The sequence below is a fragment of the Pagrus major genome, chromosome 20 (assembly GCF_040436345.1).
Source record: "Pagrus major chromosome 20, Pma_NU_1.0".
In the NCBI taxonomy this organism is placed as follows: Eukaryota; Metazoa; Chordata; class Actinopteri; order Spariformes; family Sparidae; genus Pagrus; species Pagrus major.
This window is the reverse complement of record NC_133234.1, coordinates 6,849,447-6,874,972: the sequence shown is the minus strand read 5'-3', so window position 1 is coordinate 6,874,972 and position 25,526 is coordinate 6,849,447. Positions and strand designations below refer to the sequence as shown.

The following is a 25,526-nucleotide window of genomic DNA, read 5'->3' as shown; positions in this document are numbered from 1 at the left end:
CGGTACATGTCTCTGCCCCTGGGCCGGGAGAGTTATCATGGCAAGGCGCAGCAAAAAATAAATAAACACATAAAAAATAAAAAATGGGCAGCCATCGGCCCATTATTGATTGGCCCACCGGGAAAAGTCCCGGCACTCCCAATGGCCAATCCGCCCCTGGATTATAGTGTTCAAAATCCTGAATAACCAATTAATAGTTGTTCTTTTTTTTTTCTCCATTAATTAGCTAGCTATCTTACCTTCACTGTACTGTAATGTGTTTTTTGTTGTGCCTCAGCACAACCACACATACAGCCACAGTGAAACTTTCATGATGCATGCAATGCTAACTTTTATGTTCACAGCCACATGAAGCAGCTAGACTGTTTAACATAATCAGGATTCCACTGAAGCAAGCATAACATTTTTACGAGAGCAACAATTATTTGAACTGACAGCTGTAAACACCACTTAATTTTCTGCCTAATTGTGACAGCATTTCAGATTTTAGATATATTTTGGATTTTTACAGTCAATCGATTGATTGGGAAAATAATCAGGAGATTAAAATAGTTGAAACTTAGCTTTTTACTGCGTGGCAAGTTCTTATACTAAAGATCTCCATCACTGTAGTTTGATATATTGAAAAATACAATAACGAAGAAATATAACCATTTTAATCTTGTAATAAATGTAGGATAGCCAATACAGTACTGTAAGTTCTAAATTGTGGGAGATTTATAATTATAAATGATTTTGCGTGCACCCTGAACTACCATGAAATTGATATTGCATATCCTCAACGTTTCCATCAGGTGAGCTCACAGGAGGCCCAGTGCCCATGTGTAGCTGTCATTTTAACTTAAAAAAAAGTCTTTTAGCTACAAATGATGTCTCCATTGGACATAAAAGTTGAGATCATTCCTACTGCCCGAGTGAGGAAAACGCTATTGGGAATAAAACTGGGCTAGCCATGGATGAAGAGGAGGATGAAGCTGCACTTCTTATGACTGATAAGGAGGATGGAGGGTCCTCAACCCAATGCCAACAATGTTTACAAATAATCATGTATTAAAATGATAGAAGAGCTGCAGTCTGAATGAAGAAATAGAATTCAGCATGAGGATAAACAGAGTTATTGTCGTGATAGGTATTGTGCCACAGCTGAGTGTTCTGCGGACTGGATTGCCAGATAATCACATTGATGTAGGTGAATATATTGCTCGTTTTGACGGTTGATTACATACAGTTTGGAGAAAAACTCATTGTTGGAGACCAAAAGTTTCATGACCCTCATGAAACGCCATCATAACTATACATGCCTGCACCTTACAGCACTCTTCCACTGCGTTATAGGCACCGTCAGTTATGTGTCAATAACATGGAGTCTTTACAGGCTCCATGTGTAGGACATAATAACCACTGTACTCAGTTTGGAGAAAAATAAGACCAGCTTGCCCTCTTCATTTCTGCACTTCCAAAACTGCAGAATGATATTTGATTGCGCTGACATCAAAATTTGCTATCCCAAATAAATGAATACACAGAAAGAGACCTACTACTGTATGCATACTGTGGGATGCCTTCAAAGTAGTGTCTGGGTTGGCACAGAATGCTGTGATGACATAGTGCAGCAAACTTTACCCAGGATCAGTAAGTGATGAGGAAATGGTGCTGGCTTCTGGACCATTTCAAGCCTGGAGAGCTTCTTTTGGCTGACAAAGGATTCCTGAGCTAGAAAATTGTGCCTGAAGGAGTCACGGTAAACATTCCCCCATTCCTAAATTATGGCTGACTGACACACAGAACAGGATTAATGTTGAGAGGGGCAAATACCTGTTTGAAAGAATTTTGAATTCCTAAATTTATGACATCTCCTCTGTAGCGCCCTTCAGATAAACTGTTTCCTTGTCGTTGTCCAGCTAATGGCAGGTATTTCTGTTGAAATACGACCCTATCACCCAAATGTGTTGATAAGCAGAAGGAGACAAAACAAGCATTCAGACAGCCTCTCGCTGCAACTTTCAGACCAAAGCAACAACTGAAGCTGTAGGAGTGTTTATGTTGCTGCAGACATGTGACAACACTCAGTCTAAAGAATACAGGACTCAAGCATAAGGTCAAATTGCTTGAGTTCCACTACAATGTGCCTTCACACGTGCAAGTTAGTTGGTCCATAGTGCTGGTCCTGTATTCACAAGCAAAAGCTGCAGCTGTTCAGAAACCGTACCTAAAATGAAGCCAACCGTGAAGTCTGTGCACCACTACAACCGTGTTCTTCATCAAACCATCAATAAAGTATATTCAAAAGTGGCAATAACGTAGCACACCAGTACTGACTGTGATGTCTATCCTTACCTCCCTCTCTCTGACCCCATCTGTTTTCAGTTTACAGCCACCCCCTACTAACTGTGACAAAACAAGTTCACTGCAGTGCCAACTTTTGAAACATGTTGGCTTCCAGAGCAAACAGACCACTGCCAGTTTTCATCTCAGGCTATGGGGATAAGTCATTCTCTTGTGCAGTCCAGACCGCAAAGTAGCTGGTCTGTGAGTGAGGTGAAGCTGCCCCTGTCTTTTGTGTCAGTAAGGAGAGCGCTCATGCAGGCTGTAACTACACTCCTACCTTACTAACAGAGAAGCCCTTTGCCAGCTATTAGCAAAACAAAAAACAAAGTAAACACAACAGTCAAAAACAACAAAAAAACACAACCATACACTGTAATATCTGTACAAAATGTCATGGCAGTCTATCCTAGTCTGTACCTGAGTCTGTATAATTCTTTATTGAATAAAAAACATTTCTCCCTTCTGCGTTATATCTCAATATATACAGTATTATGGATAAATTAAGCCTCTCATTAAGATGTGGTGACAAAGTCTGAAACAAGATTCACATGTACTAAAATTATTTTTGCTGATTCACAAATCAGAATCAGAATCAGAGATACTTTATTGATCCCCGAGGAGGAAATTGCATGCGTTACAGCTGCTCCCATTCAAAGTCCCAGAAATATGCAGAAGAATAAAAATGATATATAAACAAGAACAACAAAAACAGAACAAAAATACAAGAAATGTACATTCTCCTAGAATATATCCATATATACAGTGTAATAATAATAATAATAATATCATATACAGTGTAATAAATAATGCTACAGTTAGGTTATTGAACATTAGAGAGAAACAAAGCGTCCAGAGTCCTCCTATTGACTCAGAGTGTCTGACACTAAGTGAGGAGTTGAACAGTTTGATAGCCACAGGCAGGAATGATTTCCTGTGGCACTCTGTGGTGATGATCACAGGGTTAGTCAGAGGAAGGTTGCCAAGACATTCAAAGAATGGCATTTGTGAAAGTGATTTTACAATGCAGTCTGAGTTTTCAATTCATACATGTGATAATACATCCTGTTACTGTCTGAATGATGCAGACTCCCCTTAGGTCAGACAGAATGCCACTCTCGGTCAAACCAAGCTTCAAGCTCCTTTTCAAAAGAAATCAGTTGTATTTCATAATGTATTCCATGTCTGACTGTTTATAGCAGAAAGCCTGAAGAGGTGATGGTGCTCTTTGCTTCAATTTGAAAACTTCTTTCTCCAAACATTATTCCGTTTTTTGGGGAGTTTGAGTAGCTTAGCTCAGTCAGCCACAGAGACTCCAGCTCGAGGCTCTATTGCCATGTTGGGGATGGTGGGCCATGGAAATGCTTAACTTGTTATCACTAACGCAGAAGTTAGGAGAAAAAGAGGAAGCTAGCAGTTCTTTCAACTCAACATAGAGTTTGGGAAAAAAGTTTTCATGTTTGTCATGCAGACAAAGAAGTAACATTTCACATAATGTCTTTGCTTTATGAGCCATGAGCTCTGAAAATCTGTCCCGCAGACAGGATGAACTGCTTGGCTGTGCTGCATACATTGCAACAACTGACTGGACGAGAGAGGTTGTATAGATTTCCCAAGAGGTCCAAAATATAACAAGGTATGGTATATGAGCACAACATCAGCGTGGGGTTGAGCAATTTTTGATAAATCAATAGTTCTAACAAACATTTAGAATTGTTTTTCTCAAAACATGGCCGTTGGGTATTGTTTAAGGCCAGGCATACATTTCCCATTTTTATCGAGCACAGCTGTCACATCTTCCGTTTCAGTAAGCATAAGTAATTCTTTTGAGAAGACCGGCCAATGACATGAGCCAGCTAACAAATAAAGCATAAAGAGGACTCCTTCAGGAGCAGAGGAACAACAATGTCTCTACTGGCTGTCAGTCTGATCCACAGGCTGGAAGTGACTGGGACACAGAGAGTGCAACTTTTGAGGACGGGGTGTATCTCATCCTGTCGCCTGTTGCTCAGACTACCACAGAGTATTGAGTGTTCACATCACAGATAGTCTCACGATGCCAGATTCCAGATAAAGGTCTGTAAAGCATTCACTGAGAATACATTGAGCTCGGTCAGATAAAGAAGGAATTATGTTGTGTGAGAGCAGAATTGTCAATCCTTTATTGTGCAGCCCACATATCAGATTAGTGTTTCTGTGGCCTTGCCAGACCACAGCACAGTATACCAAAGTCCAAACTTGTTTACCTGGGAGAATTTGACAAGGTGAATGGGATGAAGCAGTATGAAGAATGCGAAACCTGTTGTGTGACATTAATCTCAACTCAAAAGATGACTAAGATAGATTTTTCCTCAACTTTCACATTAATCACAGTAATGCATATGAACCAGCAAGACACTGATTTCAACCGTGAGACCAACGACTTGCTTGCAAAGAAAAAGATATTTTATGTTACACTACATTACATCAGCGCTAAAGTTAAATTGCCAAAGGGCTCATCGAGATTATCATGTTCTCCCCAGAACAACACAGAACGCACTTTTCACCTTACGGATGATGAACCAATGCATTAAAATATGACTCTTAGTGGTGAAACGTGTAGGCTGTTATAGGAGGTGAGTGTGGCAGCTGCTCTGCAGGTTGGCAGGGACCATAAATATTATATTTCTCATTATCATAGGTAAGGTGTATTGAAGAAAAAACATCAGTAATAATGTCAAGTGTTTGTAAAAAGGAAAACATCTATTGATAACCCAGGTAAAAAACTACTATACTTAATTGTATTAGAAATATACATACATACAAAAGTTATTACAAGTATACTTAAACTTTAGTGCTTAGTTAAAAATAATTAAAAATGTATCATTTTTATTTATCATCAGAAAACCAGTGTATAATCTGCACACTGATCTGATTTTGAAGGGAATCGCATATGTGTTTTGAGACAAAGGTTCAAATATTGAACCATCTTCTTTTTAGCTTTCCTGGTCTGATGTCTAGGCTACTGTATTAATTGCTATACCGTAACCATGTGCAAGACTCAGGAATGATATACATGAAAACTTGCAGTGAGTGTGCTAACAAGGCTGACTGCTGCCTTGTTCTTTCCTGAGAATGAGACGTCCACATAAGATGGGCGACGTGCACACTCAAGTCTTAGTGTACGTATCCAAATGAAGACGAGAGAGATAGAAGGGCTGCTCGGTGAGTTGCTTGTGAAATCCACCAGGTGTGACAAAGTAGTTGTAGATCAGTGGATAAAGCAAGTGATTATATGCAGAATTATTGTCCTGTTGAAAGACTATCTTTGACGTGGTTCTTCTTTGATAATTGTACCTGTGTATCCACACTCCCTTAGGTCAGTTTTCTGCAGTGTTGTCTATGAGACTGACTGATCGACTTCATTCTCAGCAGCTTCGTGCCACTTTTAACCGAAAATTATGTACATGCGTATTTTTTTTAAACATGGGGAAACCCGCTGAAAATAGGTGATTGACTCTTCACATTTTTGTGTGCCATGTTCATCATCACAAACACGGCGGAAAAACAGAGGACAAGCAGGAAGAGGATATACCAAGATTTGTCTCGAATTATCTGGATGAGCTTCATCCCGTTTCATTTAATCACATTGATGTGTCAGTGCTCCTAAGTAGAGTGGAGCAAATAAATAATGACATTTGCTGTATGAAAAGAACACTATACTTACACTGTACACTATACTTAGAGCACTATACTCTCAGAGACTATTGAAACTGGGTCGGAATGTCAAGTGTCCGAAGATTGAGTCAGCACATTTCAGATTCAGCTTGTTTCATGTTTCATTGTTTCATCAACGAAATAGCAAATAGCAGAAATGTATGATCCTCTGCCTTGGCCAGCTGGGTCTTTTATCCGGCGCTACTACGAGACATGCCATTGAGGAACTACAGCTGTCTCGAATGGTCCAGAGGGAAACTCCAGTTCTCAGAAGACCTCTGTGCCTAGTGATGATGCGATGGGGATCATTGAGCAGTAGGTCACCTCTTGGGACCAGAGATGAACAGTAAGATTCAAGTTGTCTCATATAATGCGCAGGGCCTGCGTGTAGGGCACGGTGCCACAGATAAAACAAGACGGTTAGTGGGTGACACACTTTTGGAGGAGTGTGACATCCTGTGCCTTCAAGAGACTTGGCTCGTCAAACAAGACCTGGATAAACTTAACTCATTACATAAGGACTTTCATGCTGGGGAGTCCACCACTGATCTCGGGCCCAAAAATAGCTAAAGGTAGGATACCTGGTGGATATTGTTCAATAGCACATATGACCCACTTGTGAAGGTGGTAAGACTGAATATTGACTGGTTGTTTCTGCAGATATGTAGCAATGGAAATAAATCAAGTCCAGAACAATAAGCGTATGCAATTCTTGCTGCTCTGTAGTCTGGTGGTATGGCAGCAGATACTTCTGCGTCTTTTCCCAGATGGCAGTAGGGTGAACAGACTGTGGCTGGGGTGGGTGTTGTCTTTTAGTATCCTTTGGGCTCTGTGCAGACCTCTCATTTCACCGATGTCGCTGATGCTCTTTAGATGGTTACCAGTGATGTTCTGGGCAGTTTTAATCCTCCGCTGTAGAGCCTTCATGTCTTCCTGGGCCGTGATGAACCATGCCAGTTTGTGATGTTTCCAGTGAGGATGCTTTCTATTGCTCCTCACTTACACTTTACACTCAGTGGTTAAAGAAAATAAAATTGAACTTTAAAAATTCAAACACTTTCCCTGAAATTAACCCTGATGACATCATCACATCACTACTCCTCACGATAACTACATGAGTGGAAAGTGAGCGGAATTATGCTTCAACAGGTAGGCCCCTTAGTAATGACTTGATAAAACTAAGTGGGAACAAATCCAGTAGGATGTATAACCTTTTTCTCCTGTAGGCTAATCCTAATGTAAATTAACTTTTAAAAGTTCACATATTATCTTGGTTTGGATTTTTTATTGATCTAGTTTCTCTCAATACTAAGAAACTACAAAAGCATCGTTCATTTCATGCGTTTTGTATCATATACAGTTGCAAGAAAAAGTATGTGAACCCTTTGGAATTACCTGGATTTCTGCATAAATTGGTCATAAAATGTGTTCTGATCTTCATCTAAGTCACAACAATAGACAAACACAGTCTGCTTAAACTAATACCACACAAACAATCATATGTTTTCATGTTTTTATTGAACACAACATGTAAACATTCACAGTGCAGGGTGGAAAAAGTAAGTGAACCCTTGGATTTAATAACTGGTTGACCCTCCTTTGGCAGCTATAACCTCAACCAAACGTTTCCTGTAGGTGCAGATCAGACCTGCACAACGGTCAGGAGGAATTTTGGACCATTCCTCTTTACAAAACTGTTTCAGTTCAGCAATATTCTTGGGATGTCTGGTGTGAATCACTCTCTTGAGGTCATGCCACAGCATCTCAATCGGATTGAGGTCAGGACTCTGACTGGGCCACTCCAGAAGGTGTATTTTCTTCTGTTGAAGCCATTCTGTTGTTGATTTACTTCTGTGCTTTGGGTCGTTGTCCTGTTGCATCACCCATCTTCTGTTGAGCTTCAGTTGGTGGACAGATGGCTTTCCTGCAAAATGTCTTGATAAACTTGGCTTCCTCCGTGGTGTCCTCCCATGAACTCCATTCTTGTTTAGTGTTTTACATCTCAACAGAGATGTTAGCATGCGCCAGAGATTTGTGTAAGTCTTTAGCTGACACTCTAGGATTCTTCTTCACCTCATTGAGCATTCTGCGCCGTGCTCTTGCAGTCATCTTTACAGGACGGCCACTTCTAGGGAGAGTAGCAACAGTGCTGAACTTTCTCTATTTATAGACAATTTGTCTTACCGTAGACTGATGAACATCAAGGATTTTAGAGGTACTTTTGTAACCCTTTCCAGCTGTATGTAAGTCAACACTTCTTAGTAGATCGTAGGTCTTCTGAGAGCTCTTTTGTGCCACGCATAGTTCACATCAGGCAATGCTTCTTGAGAATAGCAAACTCAAAACTGGTGTATGTTTTTAAAGGGCAGGGCAGCTTTAACCAACACCTCCAATCTCGTCTTATTGATTGTACTCCAGGTTGGCTGCCTCCTGACTCCAATTAGCTCTTGGAGAAGTCATTAGCCTAGGGGTTCACATACTTTTTCCTCCCTGCACTGTGAATGTTTACATGTTGTGTTCAATAAAAACATGAAAACATATGATTGCTTGTGTGGTATTAGTTTAAGCAGACTGCGTTTGTCTATTGTTGTGACTTAGATGAAGATCAGAACACATTTTATGACCAATTTATGCAGAAATCCAGGTAATTCCAAAGGGTTCACATACTTTTTCTTTCAACTGTACGTTTATTAAAAGGGCTTCAACAAACATTTATGAGAGCATTTTTCAGCCAAATAGACTTTCAGTTGCAGTCAGCAGGCGAGAACTTCAGCATTTTCAGGGGTAAGGAGGATTTCGAGGAGCCCACAGTCAGTGAGAGGACTGAAGACCAAGAGGCAGGACTTTTTCCAGGCTGATCTTAGCAGAGGAGGAGAACTATTGACAGACATGAATCAGAAGACCAGAAGGACTTGAGTAAGTCCTTCTGGACTACTACTTCCTGGAGTATATACAAATAGTTGGCTTGAAAAAATAATGTGTGCCTAAAGTGTTTTTTCAGCAAAAAAAAAAAACAGCTATTTTGTGTAAAACTCTGCACATGCATCAGTCTACACGGTGAAGTTTAAACATTCAACTGTAGGAACAAGAAGGAAAAACACATTTTTGACTGGAGGGGGATTTATATTATTAGATTTCTCCTCTTGGGGCACACGGTAGGGAAAAAAATGGATGTTGAAATCCCTGGGAATGGAATTAGAAACCCTGCTCTCAGATTCACAATCCATGTGCACAGATGCTGCCCTCTTCTCATTGATCAGCTGGAGGCACCATGGATACAAGCTACCCAGCACAGCTACTGACAGTCTGTCCTTCTCTGTCTGCTGCAACTACATGTTTTTGCTTGTACAGTATAATCAGGCTAATCTACTCTATAATTGTCCAGATGCATTCAGAACATTTTAGCAGAAGCCTCCAGCAGCTTCTGGAGAAGAGCCTTCTAATCTGCCATCTATACCACTCTCTGAAGTATGTAAGTTCAGAATATGATATGAGGTCTCTGATACACTGCTATGTTATTATTTGGATTGTTCTTGTTGTTAATCTTTACTATTACTGAATGTTACAGTTCAACCTTGTTACTAATTAAATGCAGGTCTTAGTCGAATTAATTAAGCTTATTTGTGCCTACTTTATATGAAGTAGAATAACACAACAGACATAATGCAGTGGTGTAACAGTATGGATGTACTGTATGTTTGAATACAGCTGCAGGTCAGGCAACAAGCAGCAGCAGCACCACCACATCCAGTACGCCACCTACCTCCAGCAAAACGCAGCCAAATCCTAATCTCGCCTCAGGCACCAAAATGGCTAGAGCCATTACCCTGAGTGTATGTGAAGTGTGTAATCATAAATATATATGCACCTTATGAGTCTTACTAGTGTGAGGATACATGTATGTACAGATTGGCATTTCTTCATTCTTTCATTGAGGACAATGTTTCAACCTGTTTTTGTCATTGGGGATTTTAATGCTGATCTGTCAGATAGCAATTCTATATTTGCAAAACACTTGTTGCACTTCTGTAATGACAGTGATCTTATTACATCCAGCAAAATGCTTCCGCCTAATAATTGTTTAACTTTAACAAGTGATGCTTGACACACAACGTCTTGGCTCGATCATTGTATATGTACAGCAGATGCCCATGACTCTGCATAATAAAGAGATAAACTATGGGATGGCCCACTCTGATTATATATAAATTGATATTTCGTTAAACATTACGAATATACCTGGGTTGGACGTTCTTGGTAATGATGCTAATACAGGGAAGCTGGACTGGACAAATCTAACTACGGAGGAGATTAACAGATAGTCCACTGTAACTGACAACTTTTGAAATAATATTGAACTACCTGGGGATGTTCTGATGTGTTTTAATATGAAGAACACGCACCATGGTTTTGAACTATGTGCTGTGTATGATAATGTTATGACAGCTGAGCAACATGCTGCAGCCAGATAAGCTTTCAAAATCTGGTCAAAATTAGGTAGGCTGACTCCAATGTTAGTAACACTAGGGCCAGCTGGGAGAACGAACTGCAGATCACTCTGTCTGATGACTTCTGGGAAAACGCCCTGCGAGCTGTCAAATCTTCCTCCAGCTGCGCCAGACTTAGCCTTATACAGTTCAAAGCATTACATAGAATTCACTATAGTAAGGCTAGGCTTGCCAAGCTCTACCTGGGCAGATTAGATGAGGGATGCAATACTGTAGGTGTTCTCAGACCCACTGTGACTTTACCCACATGTTCTGTTCATGCCCCAAAATGTGCGACTTCTGGCAGTCATTTTTTACATCAATCTCAAAGGTTTTGGGGTTGAAAATCTGTCCGTCCCCTCATATTTCTATTTTCGACAGACCTCCAGATGAAATCAAGGCGATGGCGGCCCAAGTCAATATTAAAGCTTTTACCGCTCTGATTGCCCTCACCACCCTCATTTAAGGCTTGGCTGTGTGACACAATGTTTCTTTTTAAATGTAAGAAAATAAAGTTCACACTCAGAGGTAGATTTTATTCTCATTGGAAGCCGCTGACCAATTATGTTAACCAGCTCCCTCCTGGGGTAGGGTCACTGTCGTGGTCTGTTTATGCACATTTAGTACAATCTGGGGCAATGTCCCAGGTGTCAGCAACTACCAACCTCTTTCTTAAATGATTTTTTATTTATTTATTTTTAATTCGTTTTCGTTTCCTCAATTTCATTTTTTCAATTTCATTTATTAATTTTCTTCATCAAGCGTTGTTTATCTATATGAGTACACTTGTACTAAACTATACACAAACTAGTGTGCTTTCTGCGATTACTCCCTTTGGGTCATGTTCTAGCTCATATTGTACATTTCAGTCACGCTGTCTATCTGGCTACTCTGGGTTCATGGGGGTGCTGTGGAGTTGGATGGGGGAGATGAGATGGGACTCTATTATAAGAGATTTGTTTGGGATTTTCATTCATTATGAAAATGGAAAAGGAAGACATTTACTGTCTCATATTTGGATCATGTGTTGACCACTTTGTTCAATAAAATATACGGGGCAAAAAAATTAGGTAGGCCTAAACAAGGGTCATTGTTGGAACATAAAAAAAAAAAATGCTAGATTCAAATATGCTGTTTGTTTTATTAAAAGAAAAGACAACACAATGAGAGCAGAGTCACTTGCAAGGAAGCTGCAGAATAATAATCATTATGATTGCTGGAAAAAGGTCAGACTTATGAATAACTGAAAAACAGAAGAAAACAAAATAGCTGAGTTGTGGCGAGAGCATTATTGTAAGTTATTCAAATGTGTTAAAAGTAATGTAGTTGAATGTTGATCTGCCTGAAAACATAATAGTAAGTTCAGATGATGTTTATGATGCCATGTTGATGCTAGATGATAACAAGGCTTGTGGTATGGATCAACTTTCTGCCAATCACCTAAAGAATGCTTGTCATAGGCTCTGTCATTTGCTTGCTTTGTGTTTTACTGGTCTCGTAATTCATGGTGTCCTTCCAGATTATATCCTTTGTGTGCTGGTAGTGCCTGTCATCATGCACAAGGCTGGTAAATTAAAAAGTATGGATAATTACAGACCTATTCCCTTTTTCTGTCAAAGGTGCTGGAAAAAATCCTGTTAACAAGGCTGGAAATGTCTGCTGTCACTGTGGATAATCAATTTGGCTTTAAAAGAAAACATGGCCCTGATGTGTATTTATGCTCTAAAGGAGATGACTGATGAATACAAAAGCCATAATTCCACTGTATTTATGTGTTTTATTGATGTATCCGAGGCCTTTGACAGAATTATTTATGAGAAACTTTTTCTCAAACTGTTTGCTAGAGGTGTTCCAATGTATATAATTAGGACGCTTGTCTTCTGGTATGCCCATCGGACAATGCAGATTAAATCGGGCAAAGTTGTATCTGCCCTGTTTCATGTAAGTAATGGTGTTTGCCAAGCTGGATTTCTGTCTCCTATATTGTTCATATGGGCGACTTGTTGAAATAATTGAATGGGTGTAATACAGGCTGTCTTACTCAGTAACATCATTAACTAACCTGAGCCACAGATCTCTTCTTTCACTGTTCTTCGCTCTTAAAGTAAATACAATCATTAGAATTGTGGCTTCACTTTGTTTTGTTTGTTTTAGCTTGGCTCGTTAAGTGAAAATTTGTATTTGTGGATAGGACAGGATAGAGGGTAGCATAGGATACATCAGCTATTTAACATGAATTTTAAAGTGACTTTATCAAAAGGGCCATGCTAGAATGCTCCGCCCCCTCTGTGCTGAGTGTAGCTCCACCCCTGGTAAAATAACATTGGTTAAGCTTAAGCCAACTGTAATGACATTATCTAGTTAACAACAGTTAGTTACATTATATTGTGTCTTTTAACTCCACTAATATTATCTGAAAGCTTCCTCAAAGGACAGCCTCGTTCCGCTGTACTGCGCTTCGTCCTAAGAGCCACTGAGGCGGTGGTGGCCATCCGCCACAGGGTCATCCACCTCCAGAAGACCCCAGAAGTACTGGAAGCAATATCCCATGGGTTTGCATGGCTGGCAAGACACAGAGGTTTTATGAAAGCAGCTGGAGCAATCGACGACTGCCATGTCAGAATTAAGCCACCGCCCTGATGATCAGTTCTACAGGAACCCTACAGGGATCCGGCCTAGGTCAGAATGTGGGAGAAAATGGTTCGGAGGCAGTCAGTGGTTCCCCCTGGCGTAACCAGCTGTCTGCAGAGGTGTCTGCCCTGGAGGAGGTACCCTTTGACCATGACTATTTTTAACAGGTGTTTTAAGTGTAAATAAAACCAAGAAAGCATTTATCAACTTTCCTCACTTTATTCATTAATTTGTTCATTCAATATTTATTATTTATTTGTCAACCAGTCTTTTGAGTAGAGAGAAGAGCTTATCCACTCTGTCTCTATTCCCCTGTGCTCTCCTCTCCTCTGCCTGTCTCTGCATCCTCATGTCTCTCTTTTTCTTTCTGGGCTCGTGCACTCTTTCTTCCTTCTCCTCCTCCTGGTCACCCACTGCTACACTTGGCCCTGGTGGCCCTTTAAAAAGCTGGTTGCTAACAAGTGGCTAAAGGAGACTACAGAGGTTGTATATTATGGTGTATTTGTATAACCTTAGCAGTGGTGACGTTGAGGTCATGTGACCACAATGTCATTCATTGTAGACTCGTATTAACGTTTTGCTTTTGGCCATGCCATTAATGCTTCAAAAATGGTGTTGATTTGTGAAGATTACAGTATCTTGCGAAACAAAATGTAAGAGTGTCATAAACTTGTGTTTGCCACAGAGCGTATTTTCTGCAATAATCCAAAATCCCTGGTTTCCTTGGCGTTCCGGAGGGTTATGCTAACTTCCACGTGAGCCTACAAAAATGTGTCATCCCTGCATATTTCCTGTAAGTCTGCTGTCATCTAGCTGCAAAGGATGCTCCTACTTATCCCATGTCAAAGTGGGAGACTCGCTGCAGTCACTGGTTCCTGTTTGAGCCATGTGTGACTATCTGTAAAAGTGCAAGCTGATTTAAAATTAGGTCGAGAAGCAGAATTACCCATTTCCTTGTGCTTGCAAGCGACCAATATTGATTTGTGTGTAATTGCAATCAGCTAAACCAGAGAGTCGACACCACTTTGATGTAACCTGCCAAACTCAGCTGCCACCCCCCACAACACAGACACACACACACACACACACACACACACACACCTCTCTTCTGCTCTCCTGTCAGTCTCTGACAGGCCTTTTCTCATCCTCTTCAGCTGAGGTTTTTGTTTTTTGGAGCTAAGCTGTTTACAAGCATCCCAATGTACACAATATGACAAAAATACACTGAATATCACTTTGGACACTAAGCATGCAGAATCGACGTGAACCAAGAATAAAAAGGAAAATATGCATTTTATCTGGGATAATGTAAATCTGAGGTTATGTAACATCAGCATTCCAATTATATAGTACAATGTGAGATTTTATGGCTGAAAAATATATATAGGAGTTCTCTTTTACACTCAAAAAGCATCACCTTCAATGATTCTATACATTCACATGCAAACCCAGAGAAAAGTCGAACATACAGACTCATTTACATACACAGAAGACCTCTTCACTTTCTCCCAGACATCAACAGATCACTTCATGAAAACAACCCCCACGGTATAATGCACCATACAGTGTAGGCAATACAGAGCACAAGTGGCCAAGCAATTACAGGGAAAAAAAACGGGTTCAGTGGGAAAAATGTGCCATTTGACTAATGAGTCTGACCTTTCCATATCTATACTCCTGTGTTAATCAAAAATCTGTATATAAAGCACCTAACAACTAATGTAATCAAACACCTCATCTCATTTCCATCATTTGCATCTGTCTTCTAAACACGGACTGTGTCTCTCAAGATCATACAGCAGATGTTGCTTCTACTCCTCAATTCAGAAGAAGCAGCAGACGTGATGTCATTTACTGCTTTCCAACTGTTTAAACACCATCTGGCAGTCAGCTGATGATGCTATGTGACGAGAATGCCAGAAGAAACCCAAATTCTCTCATTGTGCAGTGAAACTACTTTTGCATAATCACACAACTATAAATTATACCCCCTCCCTCCTTTGCTTCTGAGTATTACTTGCTGAATGTAACACCTCTTGCATAAGACTTCTCCAGCTTATAGTAACTGAAAATAGAGCCTGGCCTTTACTGCACAAAGCCGTCTCTGCGTAGAGACAGATACATCATGTACACAGAAATCCTTGTCTTCTCACACTTCTCAGAAATGACATTTTTCCTCTTCTTCACCAGACAAATATCTTTCTACTTGGCCGATGCTTTTTCTTCTCCCCTGTTCCTTCCCTTTAGTCTTTCGGCCCCTCACCCTGATTCACATAATTTCTGTGCCTCATTCCATTGAAATCCTCCTTAATGTACATTCAGACCCCCTAATAAGTGCATACATGGGAAACATAAATACTCTTTATTCCTCTGCTTAAGCTACAGTGATATACTGTGTAACATAACATCTGGTACTCCCATATTTTTGAGGCCGTGGGATCTACAGTATTTTAATTTCTGCCTACTTCCTGCACTGCAGGATCTGTGGCTTGCTTTTGTTATGAAACAATCTCATCAGCATTACTACGCAGCCTTTAGCAGTTTAAGAAGCTCAACATTGGGGAAAATGGGGTTTGAATATGTCACCCTCACCAGAAAAGCAACCAAGTTAAAGTGGAAACAGAGAACTTTTCTCCCCCTAGCATTTTAAAGTGGTAGTAATGTTGGTGCCACTCTCAGTGACAGGGGGATCGTTTTCCATTTTTCACACAGTAGCAACTCCCAACAACACGGGACAAAATCTGAGTTTATTCGTTTATTTAGTCTATGATGGAGACATGAAAGCAGGCCAGCTGCCAGCTGGACTACCAGTTCGACTTCATTTTTCCCAGGAGATTTCATGACCGGTGGGGAAAAAAATAGCATAGGGAAAGCGAAGTTTATAGAGAACCTTTTTAAACGCAGATGGTGCCATTATTCGATAGCCATTACATTGTGCAATCAATATTTACTTTGTAATGATACGTTACAAGAAGAAAAACCCTTGTATATTGCCAGTTTAAGTGTAAAAGAGACATATTATACTTATTTTCAGGTTCATAATTTTCTTATGGGTGACTAATAGAATAGGATTACATGCTTAAATGCTCAAAAAATGCATCAGTCACTCATACTGTCCAGTGCAGTAGCACTGTATTCGCTCTGAGATGCTATTGTTTAGCTCCTGTCTCTTTAAGGCCCACCTCCAGAATACCCAGGCTGCTCTGATTGATCAGCTCACTTACGCCTGAGCCTGCACCGCTTATCGTGTCTCCAGTCGGCTCTGTGTGACATGGTGACGTACTGTGATGTCAAGTGGTCACGGAATTAAAGGCAGGAATACTGTAGAGGTGTTTCAGGCACTTCAGGAGCAGTGTTTTCTGTGGGAGAGAGGAGTTCCCATTGGTGTGGACTTTGACCTTTTTAAAATTTCAAGACATTTTACATGCATAAGAATCTACATAACACACTGAAAGAAGGTAAAAACTGACAAACCACAATAGGTCTCCTTATAAAAAAAAGAAACCAAATTGAACAAAAATGTAATTTCAGAGTTAAAAACAAGATAGCACAGCGATACAGATTTAAAGACCATCAAAAACAGCTTACATTAACACAAGTATTATCAACAAGAGAGCCAGGAAGTAGGAAAGGGGCCATTGGACCCCCCACTTTAACGGCCCGGGTCCTAACCAACTCCTGCAGGAAATATCTCTCTTTACCAGCTAGTAACTAACATTGTCTGTCTTTGTCTTTTTTGTGGAAAACAGCTGCCTGCTGTGGCTGAAGAGACACTCATGACTGCAGTGCAGACCTGTCGCCATAGAAAAATGTTGGCAGTTACGGTTCTGCAAACTACAAAGATGTTCACATTTGTATGTGTCATAGGGTATGTACCATATTGATATTCCTACAAAACATGTCATTTCACTTTTACATTACATGGGGTTTTTTTGTTTGTTTGTTTGTTTGTTTGTTTGTTTGTTTGTTTGTTTTTTGTCCGCAATTGCCTTTGAAAATAAATACGACCTGTTGTGTCAATCATGTGTACACACTGACTCCAATATTTTGGTTCGTTATTGTTTTTCTCAGAACAGGTTTGATTTTCTGCATTATTTCGCATCCTTTTCTGATGTGGTGTGTGTGTGTGTGTGTGTGTGTGTGTGTGTGTGTGTGTGTGTGTGTGTGTGTGTGTGTGTGTCCCTAGTTTAGACATACTGCAAGCCACTGTTCAAGATCAACTGGTTTGCGGAAACAGGTTTTTGTAGTGTGGTTCCATTATAACTAGCAGTGTATCAAACAGGACTACTGATAACTCGAAACACACCTAGAGTCAATTGGGATGATTCTGCAGCTCCTTCATCAGTATCAGTATCTTCTTACCAGATTGGATAGACCCAGCCTTTTTATTTAAGTTTTTTCAAAAAGAACCACGAGGTAGGATATTTTCAATCGGATGAAGGATTTAAAAAACGCATACGAAAAATAATAGGATTGGTGTGAAAAACCCTTTATATGTGATAAAGCTGCCAAGCCAGAGACCATAGTTGTGAGCTGTGTTTCAACCTTTCACACCACTGAATTATTGAGGGAGACATGGACAATTTCCAGCCGTGTTTGTGTTGCCAAAACAGGTATTTTAAGACAATACACAATCTTTTCTGAACCAAAAGCGAGACCAGACCAAACTCCAGACCAAAAGCGCAGCGTTGTCCCAACATCAACCTGAAAACTGAACCTAAAGAAACGGAAAGTTTCAACATATCCCTAATTTGCAGAAATGTACAGTGCCAACATTTATTCTGGTGATTGGGTTGGAGCTATGAGAGAAAAACAAAACCATTACTGTTGAAACACTCTGTAGAGCTGAGCTAGAGTGTTCCCGCCCTTTTTCTGTGTACACCTGGCTTTCATTTGTTCAGTAGCCCTTGTGTGAAAAACGCTGGCTAATGAACAAATGAAACCCAGGTGTACAAATAAAAAGGCTGAGAAAACAGACAAAGTCAGGAAGTAGAAAGTAAAACATGACACATGAGGATAAACTTAGCACCATGACAGTATGTATATGTATATCTGTAGACACTATGAACTGTTTCTGTTGAATACCAAAGTATATTTTTTCCGATGAGAATCAATGAAATTTGTTTTAAAAACCTGACTTTGCAAATGTTTTACAAGAAATTAAATGCATTCAACACACTTATAGGTCTTTTACCAGAAACAAACATGACCTTTGTTCACAGGAAATTTCCACAGCTTGCATTTGGAGTCAATTGCAATGGCAATGGTGGCTCATGAAGATGCTGAGGCTGGTAGTTCCAAATTGTGCTACACTTTTGTTTCTGTTTTTTGCTGAAACACGTATTGCCTATGGCAGAAATACTGTCATCAGCATTGGAGAAGAAAGTGTTTTTTTTAATTATTATTAAGACCATTATTGCCTGCTGTGTTTTTCAACCATCCAACCTGACGAGCCGGACAGCCGCAGGGAGACAGAGAGTCGGGATAAGAGCCATGCAGATCAAGCTTGGTTTTAAGGCTGCTCCTGGCTAGAAGGAAGAGGAAATGGACAAATGTCATTGAGGCTGGCCAAACAATATACGAAATCAGAGACTGTTTTGCCCACATTTTTGTCAGAAACCTATCTGTACCATATCTCAGATCGGGCTGGATGGGTGGACTGTGTTCCAGGCTGACAAAGCACAGGACTACAGCGGGACGATGTGAGGAGAGGAGGACTCTGTTTACATCGTTGATGCTGGGTGCTCACACAGTCAAAGTAGATGGGAAAGTGTTTCCTGGATGCTGAACTTTTGACGTAAGGATGCCGACCACATTATCATCACCATCATACTGCTGCTATTTACATTCACCCCGACGCAAATTCCAAAGATGCACTACGTATTTATGTTTATTTGTATATAAATAACTGTATGTTCTGTAATTTGTGTAGCTAACGGAGTTTATGAACTTCCATTTCGTTATGCGACCCTGTGTTGTATAAAGACAAAAAAATCAACTTGAACCTTGAATTATATGTAATGTTTGTCACAGTGCCCATGCCGATCTGCAGCTTGCATCCTTCGTGTCATCAGCAGCATTTGAAGGACGGGCAGACAACAGAGTGATGCAACACATCAGGCAGGATGAGCCTGACCTTCAGCCTGATTTTCACAACGTGCTTTTGTTATTATGTGAATGCATCTGATTCCTATTGCCTGTAAGAATCAGCTCTACTTATGCACACGAGAGCAAAGGAAGTGTGATGGACCTGCAGTACAAGCACCGGGGGGCGATTTGATCCTGGAAGTCATGTCCTGTGGCATCTGTTCAATTATTTATCTGGCAGGAGGAACTGTGTGTGAGTATGTGTGTGATATATGTGGGAGAGAGGATGGAGATGAGCATTACAAAGACTGAGTGCAGCGGGTGTCAGTGTTAACTGCCACTTCTCTTATCCCCCTCCTCACCTTTTATGCTGCACGTTCAGTCCCACAAACTAATGACTGTTATATTTTTGCTCTGAGGTGAAGTCAAACTGTGACTGATGCACACACCCTCTCAGTCTGTTTTAGCTTTGAGGATGGTACCGTATCATAGTCCACCCCTGGGCTCAATCACCTGTGCACGGATGAGTCTGGGGACACCTACACCGTCAGATTATTGGCTCATGATTGCTGCCTCAGAATGTACTCGTCAATTCAGGAATACGGAAGGGGCTGTGAGAGGGCAAAGTCCACCTCTGAGAGAAAAAGAATACAATCAAAGTCAACTTTAATATGGGGGACATACTGTAGGTGTTGTCAGTTTGGAAAATACTACAAGAACATGTGTTTGCTTCCTTGCAGGCCTTATTTCTTTTTCAAAAGTGTTGTCCTTGAAAATAAAAGACAACTGCACCAAAAGGAGAGCCTTTTGACCTCAGCCTGAGCTGAAGCTGCAGCATTAACAAACATTTCTGCATCTGTAAAATAAATTGTCAGATTCTGTTGTCAACATGGTTTGAAAATAGAAAGGCACTCAGTCGAGCATATACCTCTGCCAAGGTCCAATAGTCCCCTTTAATTCAGTAAAACCTAATCCAATATCAGACTCAGTAGCCCTGTATCACCCTACATTTTGAACCACCAATAACTGCTTAATCATGATCCAATCTCCACAGATCTATCAAATTGTACTCACTCATATAAATACAGGTCACCTAAATATGATTGTTTTCATCAAGATCTGTGCATTATTCCCTGAGAAAATAACAAAAATGTGGAAAAACATCAATCGAAATCTTAAAGAAAGTAAGACAAATTCCTGGATCTGTCTATTTATCCACAGCACACCAAAAGTTAATGGGGTCCATAAATCCTGGGCCAGGAACCATCCTCCATCCAAGTTTCATGGAAATCCGTTTTGTAGCTGTGTAGAACTGCAGTACAGTTCGTTTTTGCAGTGAAGCTCGAGAAATGTTTTGTGGACTATACGAAACCTCACGACTTTTAGTCAGCATGGGGATGAGTAGATAATGACTGAATTTTCATTTTGGGGTGAGCTGTTCTTTGAATGTCTGAATGTCCTTGAGGTGCAGGACATTAATTGGATCCCTGGTACAGAATCGGAGGCTGCACTCACAGTGCATAATGCGCATGTGGTCAGTGCAAGAGAGCAAAGATTAATCATCTTAGCTGGTTCAACTCATCGTTATCACAGTCATTTGCAGCGAGAAAACGGCACATAGGAGATGTACTGGGAAATAAAAGCGACATGTCTGTGCGTAAAAATGACTCTTCTGTGACTTTGATTAATACTTATATTAATACTGAGATCATTTTCATAGGGTTGGTTCTATTGTGGCATCAGGTGCTTACCAAACTTTTGATTACCCATTTTTGCACAATCACAACCCTCACTGTCTCAGCATCCTTTTCTCCCCAACAATCACATCTCTTCCACTTGAACGCAGCTGAAAAGTGTTTACTGTTGCACCCACGAGACGATTGATCATCTTACACATTCATGAAATAAAATCTTCAGTGTGCGTTACAGTGGTGACGTCAGGAGCAAAGAGCAGCAGGCAGTGAGCAGAGAGGCGGATAAGCAAGACACAACCTGTGCCGGTGCGCATCCAACTTCTCCCGCGCTGTCCAAGAGCGCGCAGCAAAACAAACACACCAGGAGAGGAGAGGAGCACACATCAGGGCGAGCGATGAGTAATAATTCTATGAATTTAAACACGAGTCCGCCGCAGGTCGGTGGCGGCTCCGGGACTGTGGATCATGAACTCATTATCACCTCTACTTTCGGGACGCTTCTCTCCGTTGTCTACATCATCGGAGTATCGGGGAATGTGTACACCCTGGTGGTGATGTGCCACTCGATCCGCTTTGCCACTTCTATGTACATCTCCATCATCAACCTGGCTGTGGCGGACTTGCTCTACCTCTCCACCATCCCCTTCGTGGTGTCCACCTACTTCTTAAAGGACTGGTACTTCGGGGATGTGGGATGCCGCATCCTGCTCAGCCTGGACCTCCTCACCATGCACGCCAGCATCTTCACCCTCACTGTAATGTGCACGGAGCGCTACCTGGCCGTCACCAAGCCGCTGGACACGGTGAAACGCTCCAAGAGTTACCGCAAAGCTCTGGCGTGGGGTGTCTGGCTGCTCTCTCTGGTCCTAACTCTGCCCATGATGATAATGGTCGCTCAGACCACTAAGAAAACGCCGGATGGGGGTGTGAAGAGGATGTGCGCACCCACCTTGGCGCCCCTGGCTTATAAAGTGTACGTGACTGTCCTGTTTGGCACCAGCATCATGGCACCGGGGCTCATTATCGGTTACCTGTACGTCAAGTTAGCGCGCACTTACTTAGAGTCCCAGCGCAACTCAGTGATCAGTAAAGGTGGAAAGCGCTCGCCGAAGCAGAAAGTGCTGATCATGATCTTCACCATTGTGCTGGTGTTCTGGGCATGCTTCCTGCCCTTCTGGATCTGGCAGCTGCTGCCACTGTACCACACCAAGCCTCTGAGCTTGGCCTCGCAGACACACACCTGCATCAACTACCTGGTGGCGAGTCTCACATACAGCAACAGCTGCATTAACCCTTTCCTCTACACGCTCCTCACCAAGAACTACAGGGAGTACCTGAAGAACAGGCACAGGAGCTTCTATAGATACACGTCCTCCTTTAAGCAGCGGCCGCCCAGCCTCTACTCGTGGGGGAAGTCTGCGTCCTCCAGCAACCAGTTTGAGTTAAACTCCGAGACGCTCGTCATGGGGACTCTGAAGTGATGTATGACCCACGTGGAAGAAAAGAAAAAGCTTTTGGAACAGCAATAGGTAGGTGATGAGCCCTCCATTACGCACAGGCCTGCGCGCACTGTTTCTGTGTGGATTATTCAGGCTTATAGTCATTATATATATAATCTAGTCAGAGGAAACCTATTTATTTCATCCATGGCTGGCTGTTCCTGCCCCCCTAAGCCCCTCTGAGCCCCATTAGTTCTCTGACACTTATCTCTGCTGTGCTGCTTCATCTCCCACACTCAAGAGGATGAACTGATTCTACTGTGCTTAGGCACAGTGGAGGCTACAGGTTAGCTGTATTTTAAATACAATACCAATACAGCAATGCCACAGGTAAGTTTAGATAAAGCAGTACAGTCTTTTCAAAGGAAAACACAAGAGTGTGTAGAAAGTAATTTTAGTTCTGTTAAAGGGACAGTTCACCCCAAAATCAAAATGACATGTTTCCTCCTAGTGCTGTTTATCCACCTAGATTGTTTGGTTGTGAGTTGCCAAGTTTTGGAGATATCAGCCATAGAGTTGTCTGCCTTCTCTCAAGTATACTGGAACAGACCTTGATGTGCGCAGTTTCACGTAGGAACGATTTTATTTCTACTAAACTACACCTGCCAACTGTATTACTGCAAAGGGAGCGGGAATCTGCTCACGGATTGGAGGCTTGTGCTGGTGACAGCACAGGATGTAAACATTCATGGCTCCTCCATGGCTGATCCGTCACGTCAGCTAGCTTAGTTAGCTTTCATCTCGTCCATGAGTAAATGCACGCTTCCTTCTGCGTGTTGATACAAAAAGGAAATAGTTCCTACGTGAAACTGCTCATAACAGTAAGCAGGTTATGATTTCTGGAAAGAGACATTACTCTTTTTTTCAGATGTAGTTTTTTGACACTTTGAGCACCACAAGTGCCATCTATGTCTGTTATACTGAAGAGATGGCAGACATATCTATGGCAGAAATCTCCAAAACTCTGGGGTCCTGTCCAAATGACGGTTTAATACCTTCAATTTACTGTCAGTATTATGTTCTCAGGGTTAGGGTCTTTTGCAGCTCCAGAAGAAGCTGCATGTAATCTGATAAATTACCTGCAGTGATGTCAATCAGTGGCAAAGGTTCATTGTGGGTAATGTAGGCGCCAGGTTTTGAAAATGAAGAAGAATGCGTATAACAAAACAAAAGATGATATCTCTGGTTCTGCTTTAGCAACTATGCACCTTAGGAACTTAGTGACCTCACTGGAGGCAGTTTATCAGATGACATGCAGCTTTTCTTACTTGACTTTTTTTCACATGTTCAGTAATACTCCCCAAGACCTGTGAACACACTTTAATGTGTAAAACGAGTGCAGTCACCCTTTGAGTCACAGATTTGTGTTTAATCAAATTATCAAATATTCCAATGGCAGACATGTGTTTTCTTCAGTTGTAGTGTTTTGAGCTCTCGGGGTCTCTATTGTCCCTTGACCTCCCGTTCCTGAAGGCCCCCTGCCCTCCATGTCTTAGATGGTTCCCTGCCCTGACACACCTGATTCAAGTGATCAGCTCGTCATCAAGCTCTGTTGAAACCTGATAACGAGCTGTTCATTTGAATCAGGCGTGTTGGAGCAGGGAAATATCTGATCGTACTCTGGCACGGAACGAAACAATTGTACCTAATGTGAAAACACCCTAAAAAATGCAGGGCAGGCCCCCCCAGGAGCAGAACATACTGCCCTAGTGGCCCTGACTGCCCTTCATACAATGTGTATATACCCTGCTGCTAAGTTCCTGTTAAACCTAGTGCAAACTTTACTGTTATTGCATACTGGGGAAATTCATAATTTGTGGTTATTTGATTCAACACAGCTGGATTAGGAATGTGCTTAATGGGGTCAAGGACTCCTCGCACAAACTGCAATGTCACCAGTTTGAATTCAGCTAGGGACCTTTGCTGCATGTCATTCACCATTTCTCCTTTGCTCACTTTCTGTTATCTCGGTTCAGTGAATTGTCTAATCAAGGCATTAAATCGCTCCCAAAACTAAATCATTAAAGCATAATGCACACTAAAGCAATAAAGCTCCTTGACACAGGACTCCTTTTTATGATAAAAATCGAATTAATGATGCGGGTCCACTTTTCGGTGATAATGTACAAATTTGTTACAAATTCAGGGCCTGCTGCTCCAACATGTTCTCATTCCCAGTGACCTTGAGTTTCAAATGATGATGTGCTACATACCACTGTAGCATCAGTTTTGCGTGCGAAGTGCTCTGTGGTCGAGTCAGGCAAGCTTACAACGCATAGGGCGATAAAAGCACAACTCTCACCATCAACATTCAGTGAACAATCGCCCCCCCCCCCCCCCCCAAATGGACTTTTCTGTCTCTTTTATGACACTTTATGTCTGAATAAGCTCAGGATAGACAGACGTAGCCAGATATCCATTTTCTTGGTTGCCAAGGTGACAGGTGATGAGTCCCGGCCAATCTGATATATGATTGGTTACCTGAAAATAAACGGTGGTGGCGCCATAAGCACAATAGTTGAGAGATTTTGAACTTGGAACTCTTGGAGCGGCTGCACAAAAAAGGCAGAGCGCCCTGAAAAAAGGACGTGTGGAGCTGCGCCTTTTCTCTCGGCGGCCTCATGCTGCTGCAGGCGCTCGTTCCTCATGAGAAATAATTGAAGAAAGACGCTGGCGCTCAGAAAAAACGCTATGTGGACACGGCTTTCAAAATAAAGCTTGCTGAGAAACAGTTCACATGTTATGACATAAAACTTCTGGAGTGTTATTAACATTAAACTGTTGTAGTGTGTTAGGTTTAGGCACCACAACTACTTTCCATTAGGTCCCTTACGTAACTTGCATTACATCATTTACGTAGCTTTACTTACATACGCAACATAACTTAAAAACCATTCAGCGTTAACACTTTGTTACACATGGGTCACGAACTTAAGTCTCCTGCGTATGACCCACCCAACCATCCCCCATCTTGGGCTGAACTTGCTCTTTATATTACTGCACTGGGAGCTTTCAGAAATTACGCTAAAGGGGTAACTACTGCTTCCAAGTGAGAAGCGTAGAGCAACTGACCAGGATGCTGTGTGTGCCACACTGACTGTTTCCTG

The 25,526-nt window shown here is 41.5% G+C and overlaps 1 protein-coding gene across 1 annotated transcript; it reads left to right on the top strand.

The window, feature by feature from the left end:
• The first annotated feature begins 21,315 nt into the window (after nucleotides 1-21,315).
• On the top strand, nucleotides 21,316-22,401 carry LOC141015891 (urotensin-2 receptor). Its single transcript, XM_073490111.1, has one exon. It carries the CDS (start codon nucleotides 21,316-21,318, stop codon nucleotides 22,399-22,401), a length of 1,086 nt encoding a protein of 361 aa, XP_073346212.1.
• Nucleotides 22,402-25,526: the final 3,125 nt, after the last annotated feature.

Excerpts from the sequence above, each read along its gene's own strand:
- LOC141015891 (XM_073490111.1), top strand. The coding sequence starts at position 21,316 with ATGAGTAATAATTCTATGAATTTAAACACGAGTCCGCCGCAGGTCGGT.